The 20,099-nt window shown below is 41.3% G+C and overlaps 1 protein-coding gene across 3 annotated transcripts in view; it reads right to left on the bottom strand.

Annotated features, from left to right (window-relative positions):
• The window catches only part of CD2AP (CD2 associated protein), a 73,853-nt gene that overhangs the window by 42,006 nt on the left and 11,748 nt on the right, over positions 1-20,099 (bottom strand). For 2 of the 3 annotated variants that reach the window (XR_011095421.1, XM_068678783.1), the window contains exon 2: positions 10,071-10,231. Coding sequence is in view for 2 of the 3 variants with exons in the window: in XM_068678783.1 (XP_068534884.1) it covers positions 10,071-10,231 (161 nt within the window). In the remaining variant the exon portion in view is untranslated. Of the gene's footprint in view, positions 1-4,673; positions 4,824-10,070; positions 10,232-20,099 lie in introns of those variants that run through there. The other variant, XM_068678784.1, reaches the window with a different exon arrangement.

The following is a 20,099-nucleotide window of genomic DNA, read 5'->3' on the forward strand; positions in this document are numbered from 1 at the left end:
CATTTGTCATGTCTTAGCATAGGTTTTTACAGGTGTTAAAACTGCTCCAGCCGCTTTCAAAGACCAAAGACAGGCCCAGAAAAGGATGGCAGTACAATCACCAGCCCTAACAATAGCAGAATAGAGAACCCCAAACTAATAGGAGTAATTGGAGGAAGCACAGATGTTTACATTAATTTCCCAAACATTTAATTAAAAAAAATAATCTTCAAATATTATTTAGGTATTGGTTTTAGAAGTATTTTATGGTGTTGCCACATTTGCAGTCAAATAAAAACATCTTAAAACGTTAACTGAATTTCTTTTCTATTCCACTTGCTTATGCAGATGCAAATTTAATTGTATTTCTTGTAATTGCTCTTACAGACTAACAGTTAATGTCCTGTAAACCACCAGCCACGGAATAGTGCTTTAGATCAATGAAACCAGGAATCACGCGTGACAAGACGTGGATCTGGCTTCCATAGAACTTGGTGTTTTATCAGGCTCCCCAGGAGGGAAGGCAGGAAGACACATTTCTTTTCCGTGCCAGGATTAAGTGCCTGAATTGCTGGCCCAGGGCAATGTGCAATCCATTAACCACCACAGGCCCACTTTGATGTTAACTGGGAACATCCTTTGTTCCTTCTCACCGTCATCCAGGCTTCCTGTACCTGTTAGCAGTACTTTTGTCTTCTTCCGTGCATCCCTTTTCCAAAGCACCCAGCTCTTCCCATTCCCTGTAAAACCTTCAGCACTTCACTCAGAGCCACTTCCTCAAAGGTTACAAAAAAGTTAGCACTCAACAGCACCTCTGAGTCCCACCACAACTGCTGTCCATGACACAAAACTAAATATTTAAGAGCTTTGCTGAATCAGGGCTAAGAAAAAAAAAAAATGTAAACCCCCAAATTTCAGAGAGATTAAAAGATGTTTGAAGATTACATTTTAACCAAAGTTCCATAAATTAATCAAGATTTTTAATTTAAAATGACTCTTGCACTTCTGATCCTTTTTCACAAGTGGCTAGAGATGACAGGGTGTGTAATCAGCATCGTCATCACTTTCTGGCAGTTTGAAAGCTTATTACACTACGTACAAAGCTAACTAACACACATACGTACACACAAATCACATTTTTAGGAATTGAGAAGTATCCAAAATGATTATTAAGGATCGAAAACACCACAATCATTTTGAGACCATTTCCTATCAGCAGACGGAACTCAAGGAAGAACTCAAGTGCTCAAGGAAGCAAAATGTATATTAAAAAAATAAACATAATGCTGAAAACACTACAGTAGAGCATAGCTAACTGCCCGTCCAAAATACCTATATATCCAAAAAAAAAAAATCACAAGCACTTTAAATGTTACAAAATGACAGGCCAGAAGAGGTAGTCTCATGCAAGTTTTCAAGTTCACAAGTACGATTACTTCTTTCAACCTCATGAAAAACGCAAAAGAAAAGATTTATTAGTGACACCGTTGGGTGTATACACACCTTGATTTATTAGACATGTGACAAAGTCCTAAAAATACAGTGCTGGGATGCATACCCAGAGTCTCCCAGGATGTAACAAGCATTACATACATTATCTGGGTATTATCTCTCATGTTATTACACATGATAATTGCTATATAATAATATATAACGTATGATAATGGCAGTACTTTGGATTTCTGTATAATGAAAAGGTCTAAACTTAAGTTTTCTGTACATGTCCTGTCTATTATTTCTGACCAAGACACCGGTTATATTTTGTGGAGTTTCCTTAATTACAGTTGCAAACACCACCTGATGCAACCTACTCTGCAAACTTCCACTGAGAGACCTGTTACTCTTCTCCACTGCCTGGAAAGGAAGTTACGAAATTACACACAATGAAGTTTAAAAACTAAATAAGGAAGGGCAAAAGTGCAGAGTGTTTCACGTGGCTAAAGGAGTAACTATTTGTAGATACCGCTTTTCCTTTCTGGACTCTGTTGAGCAACAAAAAGTTACACTCGAGTGGAGCAGCACTACAGATATCCTGGAGTACGTGGTTGCAACAGAATAACACTGCAAGCAGATAGACCTTTTAGGAAAGCAAGCCAGGCAGAATAATTGGCAGCTTTAGCAGTACTCAAGTCAATAATCACATTTTCTCCTGCCATCCTTGGGAACAATATCCCAAGATCCCTTCCACAGCAGTACTGCTGCTGATGCAAAATTTAGGAGCTCTCTCCATTTCCTCACATGCTCAAGCAGTGCTTTAAAATACTAAATATTCACATTCAGCCACAGAAAACTTCATAATTCTACAGATTTACTCTTAGAATGGAACAACAATCTGCAAATGTAAACTGAAACCTTCTTGAGAGGTGATTCCCTGCCCCCCAAAAAAATTTAGAGCATGAGTGCTTGTCTAGAACGGGGAAGTTGTCAACTCGTTCCACCAAATCTTCTGCACTTCAACAGCACAGAATGTTTGAGGAAAGTATCTATGACATTTCAGATCTATAAATTACTTTTATTTACCGTGACAGAGTACTATAGTCATATAAATTTGTCATCCTGTATCTGTGCAGTCAGCAGAGCTTCACTGCATTGCGATGTGAAATAACTCACACATCTTCAACTGATACCGATAAGGCAATAAAATCCCAGCATGGACACAGTGATGGTGTTAAGAGACAACATCTGCTGAGCTTCTCTCCAGTCATGATCACAGCACAAGAGCTCCAGGAGATACCCTGCTAACACACATCACCCACAAGCAGCAGTGTTGGCAGAGGCAGCAGGCTGAAACTGCGCTGTGGAGCTCCTATCTGTAAACCCAAATCAACCTCAAGACTCTGCTTTTTCACTCCACATCGGACAGGTTAAAGAGGGAACTTGTGAGGTCAAGACCTAATTGGTATAAACCCAAGCAGTTAATTCAGGGATTGCACTTTAATATTTATTATTTATATCTCCACAGAAATGAGAATAATCAACGATAAGTTCCAAATCCTAGCATAAACAACTACTACACGTGACTACCTAAGAATGTCATTAGCATTATCTGTCAATGTTTTCAGATTTTTAACTCATTTTATGAAAGAAAGCTTCCCTCCCCTCATAAGCAAGGAGCAACCGAGCCATTTATCCTGACATTCGGGTTGGAAGAAACCCATTTCACTGTTTGTTAAGGCAGGACAAAATAGCTGGATAGTCGAGAACTCTCTCTCACCCCATAAATGTGGGAATCACTATCACCTTTCCCATGCTGATAGAGGGGATTAATGTGAACAGCTTGGGCAACCACACACGGGCACTCCCCAAGAGCAAATAACAGCACTGCTGACCAGGCTCGTTTGTGAAAGGTGCCCTCTGCACCATTTACTCCAAAAGCCAGAAGAAAACCAGCAGGAATGACGGATTGCACCATGGTATCAGCATGAACTCTCAGCTCCCCTTCTTGTCAGGGCAAAAGGAGTCAGCTTCTACCCATCACTGTTCACATACACATCAAACGACTTTCAGTCTTACCCATTTCCTTAATTTCTGAAAAAAAATAAATAAATGAGAAGTGCCGGCTTCAAAGCAAGAATTGCTTTCCTATCAGAAGGGCTGACTCACTGGGAAGCTAAAGAAACCTCCACGCTCCAATGTCCCTCATCCCCTAGCAAACCAAGTCTGTGACGATTTCCTCCAAACAACCAGAAAAGAACCAGAAAAGTAAGGAAGGAGCCATATAAAAATGAATACCCATTGACCGACAGGATTCATTTATAGCTAACTTTCTCCAAGCATGAATGCAAAGAATTTGGACAGAACAGGTGTCAAAACACACAGCCTGGTACAACACCTCGCATAAGCACAAATCTGAAAACTCTGGCAATAGACAGGCATTTTATTCCATTACAGAAATGAAGACAGATCTGCTTCTTAACAACCAGCACAGCTTATCATGGGACTATAAACTTTGATACTTACTGGTTATTAATTTTTTCAACTGTTATTACACTAATTGTAACAGAGTTAGGATTCGAAATGAGCCAGCAGACAACAAGCTGATCTCGCCTGCAGTCCCCTCCCGACGCCACAATTCCTGTTTAGAGTTCTGGGTGAGGTCAATTTGCTATTTTTGAAGAGGAATTACAGAAGATGCTACGTTTGAAAGAGCTTCAGCCAAAGTTTCTCTCATCGGTTCACAGCATGCTCAGGACTCAACATCACATGAGCAAGAAGGGAGGAAGGAGGCAGCAGGAATACAGCTGGGAACCACTAGGTCAGCTGTGCTAATATTGCAACTTTTTCAATGAAAACGTTTTGGTCTGGGGTGCTTTTAGGGGAAGGAAAGGGGCTTGGGTTTTGTTTTCTTTACATAGGCAAACGCACGGACCAGGAAGTTGAACTTGAAAGTAATCCCTAAAACCAAATCACCGTGGTTTAAAAGAAATCCTTCACACAAGCACTGTAGCTGACTAAAATTCTTACCTGCCTCCATACAATGAAGGAGTTAACATAAAACAAAACCAAGTAATTTTGTTGCACAAACAGCTCTAAGACCAAGAATTTACGAAGTATATTAACTAAAATTGAAAAAAAAAATCATACAAGAACCACGACTTTCTAAAGTTGCCGTTCATGCTCATTACCCCGAAACAAAGTCAGTTTACAATACAACGTTTGATTTTAAGAACGGACAGAAAATAAAGCAAGCTTACCACTTCCACGGACATATTTGCTTGAACACACCCTGTGTTGTGTTTTTTTTTTTTTTATTTAAGGGGAGGAAGAAAAAAATGTCGTAGCGAGCAAAGTTCACAAGTTAACCTGAAAAGGATTCTGGCTCAGTGCTAAGCGAAGCAGGAGCAGCTGCACGCACCTGTGCAGGCAAAAAGTTTTCTCTGAACCAGCTCTATGGCAGAGACAGCTTCTGCTGAGCAAGTGACTGAGGCGGTGCATATCCCAAATGTGCTTTCTGAATGCCCCAAAGATCATCGGCAAGCCCTTAACTGATGAAAAGTCCTAATTAATCTATCTGCTGCTCCTCCCTCCTCTGACTTACTGCCTGAAGTTTATGATCGAACTAGTTTTACTACCATGAAAAGCAGGCTCACAGCCTAGCACGTTACAGAGCTAAGATAGCAATAATTGAAATAATAGCAATAACTTAGCAATCTTTAAGACGCTAAATACCCTTTAGCTATGTACAGATAAAAAAAATTCTAAAACAAGTAGAATGAATATAAATCATCACTTTCAGCTGTCACGATAGTTGGTTGGAAAGTGAATAGAACTAAAAAATAAAAACACACAAAGCACACCACACACTGCAAATGTTAATATCTCAAAGCACACAAGTGCAGTTATTCAATTTAGCAGCATTACGCACTGCTCTAGCCCATACTGGTTTTGAATGGCTGTGTGCACATTTCACACTGCTAAATTTTAGGAAGGATAAGCCACTGTCAAGGAAAACAACAGAAGGCTGCTAGATTTCCACTGTTAACTCCTTTCAGGAATTTACGAAGTTGTTTATTTTAAATTGTCCTTGTAGGAAGAAGGAAGAGAAATGATGTCAGGAACAAGACCTCCAATTCAAATATTATAACCTCACTAAAGGAGTATATGCACACAATCCAAGCTGGAATTTTAAATCAGGATTTGTTGATTAAATTGGAAACCCACGTGCCTACACAACATCAAGAGAAAAAGGCAGTTTATTTTAACAAAGCATGTATAAACCACGAGTAAGAAACAAAACTGAAAATGTGTATTTTGTTATCAGGCAAGCAGGAAAAACAAAGTTCATTCTCAAAGCACTCTAAAATCCAACACCGCAATACAGAAAGAACATTTTTCCGAAGACCTTTTACTAAAAAATGAATTCAAGGAAATTAGCTTCACAAGCAGGCAATATAATTGTTTATACCTTTTATAGACATTTGTTTGCAACTATCCACTCACTGCAAGCTCCTCCACCAGCTCTGAGTTCTCATTTCAGGACTGCTTTGGACAAACCCAACCACCCCCGACTTCCCTCCCAGTCTTTACTGTTACCTTCCACTTTCCGTTCAAACTCTTGCCGACACTGTCACCTGAGGACACCGTGCAGGCTTTACAGGCTCCATTGAAGAGAGCCAGATGCCCTACCTCTTCTCTTTCTCTTAACACAAAATCCCTTGGCTTTCAGTCAGCACGAAGAACTGCAGCGTTTGGCACAGTGCCTCAGACTGCAGTTTGACCTGTTGAGCAGTGGACCTGCAACAAATGCCCTGGCTCAGCTGCTACCAGGAGCCAGGCACCACCAATCTCCAATTCTTCTGTGGATGCTACATAAACATGTAAAAAAAAAAAAAAAAAAAAAAATGTAGAAGCCAAAACAAAAAAACAAGCAAACCAAGCAAGCAAGCAAAATCAGTACTTGGCAACATTTAAAAGATTATGTCTTCGTTTTCTCTCAAGTGAAAAAGCTGTTTTCCTGCAAGACTATCATAACTCAAAATGAAGCTGACAGCACTTAGTCATGCTCTCAAAGAAGATGCGTTTGTCCAACACACAAGTCAAAGCCTGAGGAGTGGCATAAATGTCACTAAGTCCTATATATTGGCAATGCTCAGCAGCAGGGAGCAAAACGGGACTGGGATCCACCTGAGCTGTGCTGATACAGTCTGGATCTGGGGCACCCAACACACGAAGAAGGCATGCAGCCCTACTCCTCCTACTGACATTTGGGTTGTCCTTCAAACAGGCTAGAGGCAGTTGCATGCTGCCTGGCAGCCAAGGACACTTCGCAGCTGCCACCTGGCAACAAGCTCTTGGGCAGTCAGACACAATTAAGAAGAAAAAAGCAAAACCAGCAAAAACCAAATGAGCTGGAGTTACCGCTTTCCCCCCCTCAACACTCTTGCAGCTGTCTGACAAAAATCCAAGGCTTCTTTTAAAGAGCTAACTTACCTTCCCAAAAAACATCTAGGATTTGAAATCAAAGATTGTGCATCCACTTTTGCATAATTTAAACTGTCATGTATTTATTTATTATGCTTTAAAATATTTTATATGGGACAAGGCCAGGCAGATCTAGTTGATAACACACGCACTTTCAACTTCAAATGCTAGTCTTATTCACGTGAGCAGAGATTAACACCCAAATTCTACATGGAGAGGTTATACACTGGCTTCAATTCAATTCTTATCAAATCAGAATAGACAGGCATAGATATTCACAAAAGCACAATAAATTAAGCATATGATGAGTTCAGGTTAAATCCCTACCTAATGAATGGCAGGAAAATACAGAGATCCTTTCCGAAATGAATAAAAATTCGAGGTCAGAGCCCCAGAATCTCACATTAAAATGTGCAAAACTTGATGTAAATCTTAGTCTTGTCCACACTAATCTGTTCCCTCCAGTTGTGCTTTCCACTGACCTGATGTGATTGATCCACCCCATGCTCTCTCTTCCCCACACAGAATGAAAGACACTTGGGCACCTGCACCAGGTGCATCCCAGGTCCCCCAATCCTCCTAGCCTGGCTTCCTTCTTGCTGTTTCCTGCTCACTGCATCACTCACAGCTTCACTCTCTTCTCCCTTTCACACGGGCAATGAGTTCATGAACAACATTTGGCCCTCTCCAGCATCCCTCTTGTCATTACCCCACACCAACTTCTTACACCTCTCCACCGCCAAGAGGGTCTGGCTCTTGCAGGAGCTGCAGGGTGTTCCTGCTTGGAGCAGTAACACACCCCTTTCCATAGGAAGCCCAGAAGACACACAAACCACCACCTCGTTTAGAGTTTGAACAGCTGATGGGTGAGGTGGCAAATGAGCAAACTCATTTCTCAAAGGACCTTCCTTGTTCGTGAGGCCAAAGTACAGTGCTGCTTCAGCTCATTTCCACCTCCCCTCCTGCAGTTCATCAACCCCTTAATGTGTCACACCTGCCCAAGCTGTCAAGCTGGATCATTCAAGTCTAGTTTTTAGGCCTGATGTTTGTAGTGGTCTGGTCATGACAGCATTTCACAGGTATTGCAATATCAGCAGCCTACAGCAGCAGCAAACGCAGTCTGGGGAAGCTGAGGTGAAGAGAGGACGGAGAAAAAAAAAGCCTTTCTGCACCAACAAAGTTCTCTCTCAAACTACCACTACCTGTACATTAAGATTACCTTTATAAGAAGGAACTATAATCAAAAGGGAAAAAAAAAAAAAAAAAAAACATGACTTAATAGTTATTTTTATGCTTTCCCATCATCTAATCAATGCAAGACAGGTTTTTCAGCCTATGCATAAAGTCTTTACAAAAAAATTTAATCATGAAATCAACCTCATAACTGAACTCCTCAATCAACTTGTCCCCGTTGTCATTCACCAAATATTAAACCAAAGAGGGTTTTCTTCTACAGTTTCCTTTTCAGTTCTCCAAATTATTCTGCTTTCCAGGAAATAGGTCCTGTAACCCAGACTATCCAACTACACCATACATATGGTGAACAGCTGTACAATCACAAGTAATTGGAGCTGAGATGCAAAAAGATGAAAGCAATTTAAATCAAAGTTGGTAAACAGTTCTGCGGCTGCAGACAGGCAAAACAATATCCAAAAAAAATTAGTTTTTAATGTACCAACAAGCCAGTTCTGACCCCTCTGTACTGTTCAGTGAGAAGATGATTTTGGTGACCCATGATCTGGAGAACCACTGTGACTGACACCTTGCTATGTGGCACTGAAGTGCTAGACAAATCAGTACAATAATCATCAAAACGATGCTTAATTTTACCTTAAGTTACTATTAATAAAGGGCCCTAAACCTGAAATGGATTTTTTGCACTGAACTACAGACCAGTTAAACGTATTATACAAGTGCAAGACAATCTTACAAACTTTTTCTTGGTAGCAGGCCTTCACTAAGAAGCAACTGGGTTATTTCCACCGGTACTAAAAGATAGATATCTAAATCATTCAGCAATATATAAAAAGGAATGACTTCACTTTTTCATAAAGTCAAACAGAAGTATTGTCAAATTTAACGTAAGCAAGTGTAAAGTGTCTATAACACCGGACAAATTCCCTCTTATGGTTTAACAACATGAAAATATTACGGTTAATAAGATATATTAGAGAATTCCTGTTTTGCAAATAATAATTTCACTTCAGAAAGACAGGAATACCTAAATTCTCTTTGATTATATTTTGTGGTATTGAAGTTACACCTCGGAATCTTTGAAAGTTATTCAAAGGGAGAAGAAAGCATAAGGAAGCTAAGTATATAACACCTCAGTAACAGGTGAGTAGTTCAGATGATAAAGCTGCCAGATGCTAAGTTTGCTGAGCTGCCAGATGCTAAGTTTCAGACGTGACTAATGGAACAGCACACCTCGATTCTCTGCAGGTTTCTTCAATGTAACTGATTAATAGATAGCTGCATACTCAGTAACAGGTTTAGAAAACTTCCAGAGAAAACAGAAAACACGTCTGCAAACAAGATCAGTGAAAACTAGGGCACAAACACAGTAAATGCAAGAAGTTGTATGATTTCACAGTTTTACAGTTACCCTTTAGCAGGACCCATCCTTGTTCTCGCCCTTTGCACAGCCACAAAAAGGCAGTACCAGAAGGATGGAGTTCAGGGTAGCAAGTGCAGAAGCCTCCTTCAAACAGAACTGCTTGTAATCCAGGCTGAAGCATCCACATAACCACAGCCTGAGGATGCAGTTTTTCATTACAGCTGAGCTGACTGGGCCATGACCCTAATTTCCCAAGTCTCTCTTGACCTGATGTCTTCCGTAGGGGTAATTTTGATTTTAAAGTCAATCTGTATCACTAAAGCAGGTCACCAGCACTGCAGGCAACTGCTAATGCACTGAGCAGTAGCAAGGAGACAAGATACACAGTGCATGGGCACAGACCAATGCTGAAGTGAGCAAGAACAAAAGCAGAAGTTACCAAGAAGAAAAAAAAAGTTTTAAAAACATTCCAAAAAATTTTTATCAGTTGAAAGGTCTTCCAATTAAAAATTCATCTCATTATAAATATAACTGGTATGTAACTCTTAACATTTCAGTAATAAGTAGGCTGCTGTATGATCACAGCAGAAACAAGTCAATGCAGAAAACTCACCTTCACAAAGTTGTCAGGGAACATGCCCCTCTTGCCATTTAGCTCCCCTTCTAGCCATCCTTCTTCTTCCAGTTTTTTCACATTCCTGATTATTTCCCCAACTTGAATCGTTAACTCATCGTCATGCACTGCGTCATAGTCATACTCCACGATATAGTCCACTGAAGGAAAAAAAAAAAACAGTGAGTACAACTCAGAAACGCAGAAATGAAACTTCAAAGCTACACATGAACAAAAAGGCAGACCTAACAACAAATGCTTGTTTGAGAGTTGTAGTGTCCCCATACATTTTAGAAAGGAAAAATAGAAGTGTCACTTATTCAAGGAAAACCAGGAATATGGCATATTTTGGTGGCGGAAGGTTGGATTTTTTTGTGTGCACATGTGATAAAAGGGGCTGGGGGGGAGCTGTCCAAAATTCAAGTCCCAGCCTAAGACTTCACAACCACGAACCGCTGCCCACAGGGAAGTCATTTGTTATTCAATGCATATTTGGGGGTCAAACAGAAGGTTTCAAATTGTGCAGGTATGGCAATGCTTTCTCAATTTTCATGCTTATATCTCCTATTATGCCTACAAAAGAAAAAGATTCAATACTTTTGCAAGTTTGAGCTGAGAAATTTAATACAAACAAACCAGAATGAGCACGACTGACAGCACCAAACAACTTAATATGCACAGATATTTAAGAGACACCCTCCTTCAGAATCATCTGGTTTTGTACGAAAGATGAATAAGCAAGCAAGCTCTAATTTTGACATAATTAAGTTTACTCAAAGGAGCCTAGCATTATATTTATGTACTTGTCCATCTGTTGCACAAGATCCACTGGAGTTGCTTACTGGCAACTGAAGGCTTGTTTGGCAATAAGAGCTCATTTGTTCATCAAGAAATTCTGTTTATGCCAGGACTTTCCACAAACCTGCAGTAATCAAATAATTTTCCCTCTCACAAATCCAGCGAGGACAATCAGGTGCTACAAGACATAACACTACGCTCACCAAAACCTCCATTTAATCTGCAGATCACAACATACACATGCAAAGACAAGACCACAGGAGTGTTGAAAAGATAAATCTTCAACAGCTGTAGAGGGTTGGTTTTTTTTTGTCCTTTTAAAAAAAAAACAGATTAGCCCTTATTTTATCAATGCATGATAATATACAAGAATTACTTCACAATTAAGGAATCAAATTGGCAAAAGTCATGTCATGTGTCCCATCCCCACCCCGGCATTGAACTTCCAGCCCCATTAAATCCATTAAATTAATGCACAGTTCTTATCCATGGGCAGCTTTTATCAAGAGTGCTGCTGCATGTTTTGAAACGCAGCCTTTATCCCTCTGCTGCCTACAGATGAAGTCAGAAAACCAGCCTGGTAAAAATCAAAACTACAGGATTGTATCCCAAATCCATGAGAAGCTAGGATGATCTGTCTGGCAAACTGTTCTGAACACACCAACTAACAAAGGAGACAGCTGCAAATAAATCATGGATCATAAAGACAATAGCTATTCATCACCTGCAGTTTGGAAATAACGTCACCTTCCAACCAACTCAATTCGGCCACTGGGGAAAACAAGATACGTAAAAATGTAAGAAATAGCCATGTTATGTATTTGTCTTGGGACAAACTCTATTTTGAAGCACATCAGCAGGTATTATATCTCAAAATACACAATATAGGACCAGTTTGCGAAGTTAAATATGCAAAATGGATCAGAACACAAAGTCAGGCATTGTAACTGCATACAACATCACTGTCTGCGACTCGACCTGCCAAACACATGGTCCTTTTTCCCCAGGAGAGTCTGAAGAAGGAAATCATAGACACGCTATGTCAATATGAACTAATTCTTTTGAAAGCCTCTTTATTTCCTTGGGGGAAATTTTCTATATTTGCTCTTGAAATACACAGCACATTCATTTTGGTCACCTCCCCAGACTGTAAAACATGGACACGGTTGTGCCAACAGCTGAAGTTGGATCTTGAGAACCTCCCAGTCATCATCCAGGAGCTCCAAAGCAAAACTGCAGCAAACACAAATAGCAGTTTTTTATTCTTGGAATTTACATGTTGAATTTCCTCTTGTATTTGTCAATGATATTTAATGCCATCTTCTTTCTCATACATAGACAAGTCAGATCTAAATTCTATTCCCCTGCCTGGTAAGTATGAGGGATGACATGAAGAACATCAAGACGGTTTCATCCCATGTATTTTTCAGGTGATGACACAGAAACAGGAACAAGTTACATATCTCTTTACTGCTTAGTCTTCATGAAGAACATTTACCAGTTTTGCTTTTCAATATTAGCAAGTAGCATTAGGTGAACTGTTCAGGTGGTTCAGTCTGCAACACAGTGGGCAGAAAAACCTTCTACTGCCAAAAGAGTCCAGTTACTGAAAGACATGAACTGCTGAAAGCTCTTGGAATTACTCTATTTTCCCAAGCAAAACACTGCTCAGTAGTGACAGAAAATGTTTTAAGAAGTAACAGCTCCTTAGAATAATGAGGAGTTGTATCAGTCCATGGAATGTACTTCTATTTCAAACACTGCAATCGAAAGCTTTTTAAAAGCTTTAAAAAAATTAATTCAAAATTAATTTCTAAAATTTAAAAGCTTTACTCAAGAATAGACCTGATACTGAAAGTGTCAGCAACAACTGTAGTAATAGAAGCTGGTCAAAGCTTTCAAAAAAAATATCAAAAAGTGCCAATGAGCAGAATATCTCTATAAACCACCAAAAATACCTATCCTGCCTTCCTTCTGCTTTTTACACAGCTTTCTCAATTTCAAACTCAACTCAAATCCATGATTTGTAGTTGAGTCCACAATGACCAACTCTTAGATTCAAAATCATCTTCTCAAGCTGCAGCATGAACACGGTGAGGTCTAACACACTTTTCTTGCACATCCAGCAGGACCAAAGCTCCCCAAGAAGGGAGACAACATTCTTTCAAAGGAACAAGAGGCAACGGACACCACCTGAAGCCAAACAAATTCCCTTTAAACCTATAAATACACACACGCCACCTGCCATGGGGGTGATCAACCTCTCTGGGAAGCAGTAGTGTCTCTTTGGAGGTGCTAAGGGCCCAGGTGGATGTGGCTGTGTGCTGAAGCTGAGCAGGTGTGAGCTGGACCAGACAACCAGAGGTGCTGTCCAGCCTCAACCATTCTGTGGTCGACTCAAGTTTCACCTTTGTTGGCAGCTTTTGGTCATCCAACCGCATCAGCCAACCATGACAGCCTTTAATGTCACTGCAGAACTTTCTCAGAGAACATTGAGGGGTTTGACCTGAGTTGGGCTCAAATTAAAATCAACGGTGCTAAGTTAAAAAAAATAATCAATTGGACATCTTTTGGGGAAATGTGGTTATAGCAGGCTTTTGTGGGACTCATCTGTTCAGGTTTTTGTTTCCAGTAAGATGACAGCTTGCTAATAAAATAGACCACATATCAAAGCCAGTCAGCCCCATCAACAACCGACTACATGATTTCCCCATGGCAGAGGAGAAAAGTGTCCTATTTAACAGCACTGCCTCTTGGATAAAACAGTGGGCATTACTGGCCAGCACAGCTGTACTACCCAAACAAAGCATCCCAATTCTGCTGGCACAGGTGACCCCTTCACTTCTCTAAAACTTACACAACCAGTTCTCCTCTGCTGGCACCAGGACGTGGCAGAAGGCAAGCCTCCTGATAAGCACAACCGCCTAACACCCATCTTCACTGCTTCTAAACAAAGGGAGCCTTCAGCTGCACAGGCTCTTCCTGGAGTCACCTGTTACAGGAGCCTACAGCATAGGTCCCCCTGGGAACCTACAAATATCAATGAATAAACAATGGGAAAGACTGAAAAATACACTGACATTTGAGCCTGCCTGTGTCTTGTCTAGAAATAGCCACACACCCAGCAAAAAGCACATTTTCACATTCCTGGTCCTTTGTTTAGGATATTACAGTACCGTCAGAATTTGGAGACTTTTCTGTAGTAGCCAGATGATGACAGAAACCAGACAAAGTAAATCCCTTGCAAAACACATAATAGCTGATAAAACAACAGCAACATTGGTGGGATAACCAAAATCCTCCTGAGCTATTCAGGAAGCCTTGCTGAAAGCTGCTGCAGGCCTAGAGGGGCAAACCCAGCACTGAGCTGCAAGAACTCGAGTTTTGTGCCACGCTCCATCGAGGTCTCCTGAGGCAGAGTTTAGGTCAGTCCAGTCATTTATTGGAACCTCGAGCCTGGAAAGTTGTCTGGCCTCCAGAAGAGCCTTGCCAAGCTGCAGTTAAGGCAGAACAGAGAGTTGCTAGAAGCTTGAAATCAACCTTGTTAGCTGTATAAGTCAGGATAGTGCTGTTTATCTCAGAAAACACTGTCTCAGAAAACAAAGTTTAGTCTCTAATAAACTACGAATACATACACACAAAGTTATAAAGGTACTCACTTTTATAACAGAGGTTATGCTGCAGACCAAAGATAAACCACAATCCTACCCTTTTACTATCCCACATTTCTTCACAACGATCTCAAAATCAAGTGTTAATCTGAAGGAGAATGTTCCTTTACAGCTGCTTTTCCTTGAAGCATTCCTACAGCTTCTAAGGTGACTACAATGAGTTGAAGACCTCTGTGTCCAAAGAAAAAAAATACAAAGCTGGTGAAGGGTCTAGGAAACAAGTATAGTAATAACATAGCGTACAATCAACCACCAAAGACAAAGCTTTACACTGAAAAAAGCTCTCCAGATGCTGAACACTGAAAACCCACCCATAAACACTGAACACAAGCAGTGCTATAAGAGTGTTTTTCCCTACCCCAGAATCACATAACTCACTGTCACGCTGACTTGAGTCACACGACTACCCATGTGCTCGAATAAAGAAACCTGGCAAACTCTCCATCACCCATGAAGTTCTAGCCCTTGCTTTCAAAACTCTGTGAATTTTGTCCAACAAAGCTCTCCTGGTAGACACATTTACAAAGTGAGCACCTGGCTTTGGAGAGCCCCAGCCCAAATCCTCCCCATGCTATAGCCAAGCTCCCTCTTCTGTGCTCTGCATCTGCCCCCATGATTCACTCTCCTCTTTACACAGTGACCCTAAAAGACCTCGATAACCAGTTCCCCAAAGGTTAAAGTATCCTCTTGGGGTGCAGACGTGGGTTCAGTCTTCCTCACACTGAGTAGGTAAGTAGCCCAAGTTTCCCACTGCCAGGGAGATGTCTCTGCCCACGGATCGTGTGCAAGGAGGCAGGTACTTCCTTTCCTTTCATGCTCCAATAAGCATCAGCATGAGAAGCCCAGGCAGACTGAAGCTTGGAGAGATGGAAACACAGAACTTCCTTCTTTCCTTCTCATGGTGCCCGTTCATGGAAAGAGAGAAAACTGCAAAGTTATGCTTTCAAGGCATCTTACTGCAGGGATGCTGTGATCCCACCCTCTTCCATGCTCATCCACATGGTCCTTTCCTCCTGCTTAGTGCTGAAACCAGTACTTACTTATTTCTTTATCTGATGTAGCAGAAGTAAACAGCCCAAGCAAAGACTCCCAACTTTCCACAAGTTAATCTTCCTAAAACGGCTCACTGCAGGGTCTGAGGAGCAAGACTGCATCACAGCCAACTTAGATCCATGTCTACATCATTGCTATGTCCAGATCAGGGGCATGCTTCTCAGTGAAACTCCAACCCCTTCGCTGACCGTGCTTCAGCTCACAGCATGAAGCCATCTCACAGCAAGCAACTCAGATGTCTTCACACTGAAACTTAAATTAGAGACAGGCATCACAGGAGTAGCCTCATTGAACTTTAATCACTAATAAGCACTAAGTCCATGGGGTGAGACCGAAACCAGGATGATATGGAGGTGTTGAAAGCATGCAGGTCCCTAAAACCAGGGGTTTTCCCCTACAGGTCCACTTTTCTTGCCCCTCCCCGCTTACTGCTTCACACGTTCCCGAAAGCTGCCCTGAAACCACACCTCAGCATAATGCATAAATGAGCAAAGCCACTGGATTCCTGCCAGCTCTTACGCTAGGGATGTGGTTCCGAGCTGGTAAGAACTGAACACGGAAAGAGCACATTTAACTAAGAGACCATGCAGCCTACCCACGCTTTACAAGCCAGCTCACGGCAGCCTTCAAGAAGCCACCAGGTTTAAGCGACGGCACGTGGAACCGCAGCTGGTTCCAGCAAGCTCAGCTGTGCAGCCACTGCATTCACGCTCCACATGAAGGACTTGCAAAACAGCTGCGTCACCGCAATTTACCTCAACGCTAAGCATCACGAGCAAGATCTTCTGCCTTCAAACCAGCCCAGAAGGAAGTTGGGTGCCTTGTGTACAGCCTCAGAAGTACTCTGACACACAGCAGAGCCATTGCCAACTGTGCCTGCTCCCTGAGGAGCTATCCCAGCCACATCAGCTTTGTTCCCGATCCGCATCCCTGCACCGAGGCAGTCACACACTGCGTCCTGCTGCTGCAGCTCTCCTCACCCACACCTACCCACCACAAGGAAGGGATGTGGCAGAGGAGATGGTATTCAGTTTAAGGTGATGCTGGCCTCATGTTTAAATATTCACTTCAAGTTTTGTTTAAAGCAAAGTGCTCTCAGCTATCAGGATTCTTTATTAATTTATAATAAGAAACACCGTGCCAATGGAACTGAAAGATATCTGCGCCACTCTGCATACATTTTCTTTTAAGCATATACAATTGAACCTTAATTAGCTGTCAAATTGTGGCTTATTTCCTAGGTAGATAACCTAAATCTGTGGGATGTATTAGCCTATATGCCAGACAAACAAATACTGCTTTCCAGCAACACAGGTCCCCTCCATGCAAACAAATAGACACTGTTGGATCCAAACAGATTCTACATAACACCAGCTCAGCCACGTCAACCCAGACTCTGGGAGCACCACAAACACCCTGCTGCCATCTGACAGGGACCAGGTTTGGATCTTGACAGAGCCTGCTCCATTTGGAGAGACAGCCTTTTGTACTCTCTCCAACACAGCCCGCAGCTGGGCAGGCTAATTAGGTTCGGCGCAGCATTAGATGAGCACGCAGTCACCACGCTGCAGGGCCAGGCCAAATTCTCAACAAGCCCCAGGAGATCCTCCAGTGCAGGAGCTCAGACAGAGCACGGCCCCAGCCTGAGCTCCCATTCACACAGCTCAGTGCCTGGACACCTCAGCCTTCCAGTTCCATACCCACTTCTATCAGATTTTAAGAAGTCTTTAACTTAGAGAGGAACTTAAAAATCAAGTCCTTTCAATCAAAAACCCTGGTAAATGTCATAAAAAACATATAATTCTTAAAATATACAGCATCTTTTTTCTATCAGAAGTCATTGAATGTATGAGGTGGTTTGCAAGACCACTTAGAAACTCAATGAGTTTCACCACTAAGGGTATTTTATGCTGTTCTACATTTTTTAGGATGAAAATAAATCAAACTAAACACACAAGAGAAAAAAAAAAAAAAAAAAACCTTTCAATCATACTGTGCAAGTCTCACATTATCCAGTATCACCTCTGGGCCTTTATTTGCCCAAATCTCAGCATCAGCAGTCCAGCTACTGTCAACTTCCCATTTTGATTAAATACTTCGAGCTCCAAGGCAAAAAATAAAAATAAAGGAGGGGAAGGAAAGAGCCAGACTAAAAAGCTGTTCTGTTCTTTTTCTAAAGCATGGAGTCCCAAAACGTTTCACTCTAACGGTAAACACAGAAAATTTTTGTACTGTGATTTTATCTGAATGTCAGATATACACAAAGAGAAGTATGTATCAGCAACTGGCTTTATCACACCCTCTTTCAGAGACATCTTGATTTTTGTGACCCACACAATCTGTCAGAGCCCTTAACGAAGTTTCTCACACTCCCAATTTTACTTCTACAACAGACGTGCAACTCTGCAGAAGTTGGCCAAGCTGAATGCAAATCAACTTCTCCCAAAAATACATTCCCAGTGCCATGCCACTGACACCCCAGTCATTATCTCTAGACAACCTGATTCCCAGACAGCTCTAGTCACTGCTGAAGCCAGTGACAAAGCAAAATTTGAGTAAAGTTCTGCTTTTTTCTTCTTCTTTCCTTTCCACACCCCCCGCAAGTGTCTGATAGTCTTCATTACTCTCTGCAACTTGCCCTATGCTGCACTACCACCAGAAATACTTTCTGTGTAGACCAGTAATCCTGCCACTGCAATAGCTTCCCTAAAAAAAACAGGAAAACAAAACCAGCAGCCTACCTGTGAGACAGCTGAAAGCCAGGAGCCTTGGTTCTGCCTGTGCAGAGCTGCTCCATCTAGAAGTCACCCTGGATTCACCTGGCATTTAGCACAGGTCTAGTAAGTCAATGGTAGGTTCTTGAAGAAATGACTTGACACATATATAACAAGAGATTCTATCTGTTTTTACAGACCATGAATACTGAAGGAATTAGGAAGATGCTCTACTGAAAACGGTAAAGAGAAGCTCATTTGCATTCTAACAGTAAATCTCAAATGACAGCTTCTCAAGCTGGCTCCAGTACAATTAGCGAAAAACTTTGTGATGGAAATTAAATACAAACACTGCAGCAGAAATCCTGCCTAGCAGCCTGCCCTGAAGCACCAAAGATGCAAACACCACACGCCTCGTTTTCCTACTCTATTCTCCCTTACCTTCTGAAGTGTCTACCACTGCATATGAGCATATAAAACACGTTTTAAAAATAAGAGTTTGGTTTTGTATGTTTGTTTCCCCCTCAATTCCCTTAAGCTCTCTAAGCAAGAATCACCAGGCTCTCCCCACCCCTCATTACAGGAATGTGTCAAGAGAAGACAGGAGAAAGGAAGCATCAGAGAAAAACCAGCACTAACTACAGGTATCACGGACTGCCTGTGAAAACACACAAGGTCAAGGTGTTTTACCTGGGAAAAAAAATACGTTAAACAGAAAGTTATGTTTTATGTTACTTGCTGTTTTCTTTCACTGTGTCCGAGTAGAGTTCACTGTAAGGAAGCAGCATGGAAATGAGAGAGGTGACACCTGCAGGAAAGGCAGCAAACGTCTTCACAAGTACAGCTGAAGAATTGCTGCTAAGCTGATAAGCACAGAAAACAAAGGATCTCAAAGGGCACAGGGGAATGTGCTGAGAAATAACAAAAAATCCTCAAGCCATGACTCAGATACTGTTCTGTATATAGACTTACACCTCTTCCTCTATCCCTTCCCTTAATTTTATAACATCTATTTAGTAAAACATTCAACATCCAAGGTGAGTCACAGAACATCTGCCTACAGAAAAACTGCTAAGAAGCTCTGAGCAAGAAAATAAACATATCTCACTCAGATCTAGTTCAAATCCTAAGCACCAAATAAGCAGAAGCGCCACAGGGTCAGCAAAGGGGTCACACCACATTTACAGGATTGTTAGCATTTTTCCCTCCAAACCTCCACTAAATAGTTAATTAGCACTTAAAAATACATGTGAAAGTTCAGTTGCTTGTCTTAGCTAGAAATCTTTTTACAAAGTTACCAAAAAATATCTGTATTTGTTACATAAACGTTTCCTTCCTTCTGTATCAGGGCTCCATGATACTACAAAAGCTTCAGCTCCTCCTGCAGACTGTTGTGAGGACTCCTCTGGCCAAAAAGGACAGAATGATCACAGCTCCAGGTTACGAATGCATAAATGACAAAAACAAGAAAGTCTCTGAAAGCTTTCTGGCTTTAAACCAAAAGAAAACTTCTTTCACACTACCCCAAAAAACGCAAAAATGCTTTAATATACAGTCTACAACTTGGAACATATCTCATTCAGAATGACAATTTGTATTTCTGCAAACACGGCAAGAAGCTGGCTTTGAAATAAATTTATGGAAACTTAAAAGCATCATTCGGAGCATGCACAAAGTGTTCTCTTCAGCTTTAAAAACAGGAATGATGCAATAGTCTGAGTGGTCCCAGACTGGGATCTTTCAAAAACCACAAAATATGCTTAGCATTAGAACAGAGGCAAGTGCTCCTATCT

Source organism: Anas acuta, chromosome 3 (assembly GCF_963932015.1).
Source record: "Anas acuta chromosome 3, bAnaAcu1.1, whole genome shotgun sequence".
In the NCBI taxonomy this organism is placed as follows: Eukaryota; Metazoa; Chordata; class Aves; order Anseriformes; family Anatidae; genus Anas; species Anas acuta.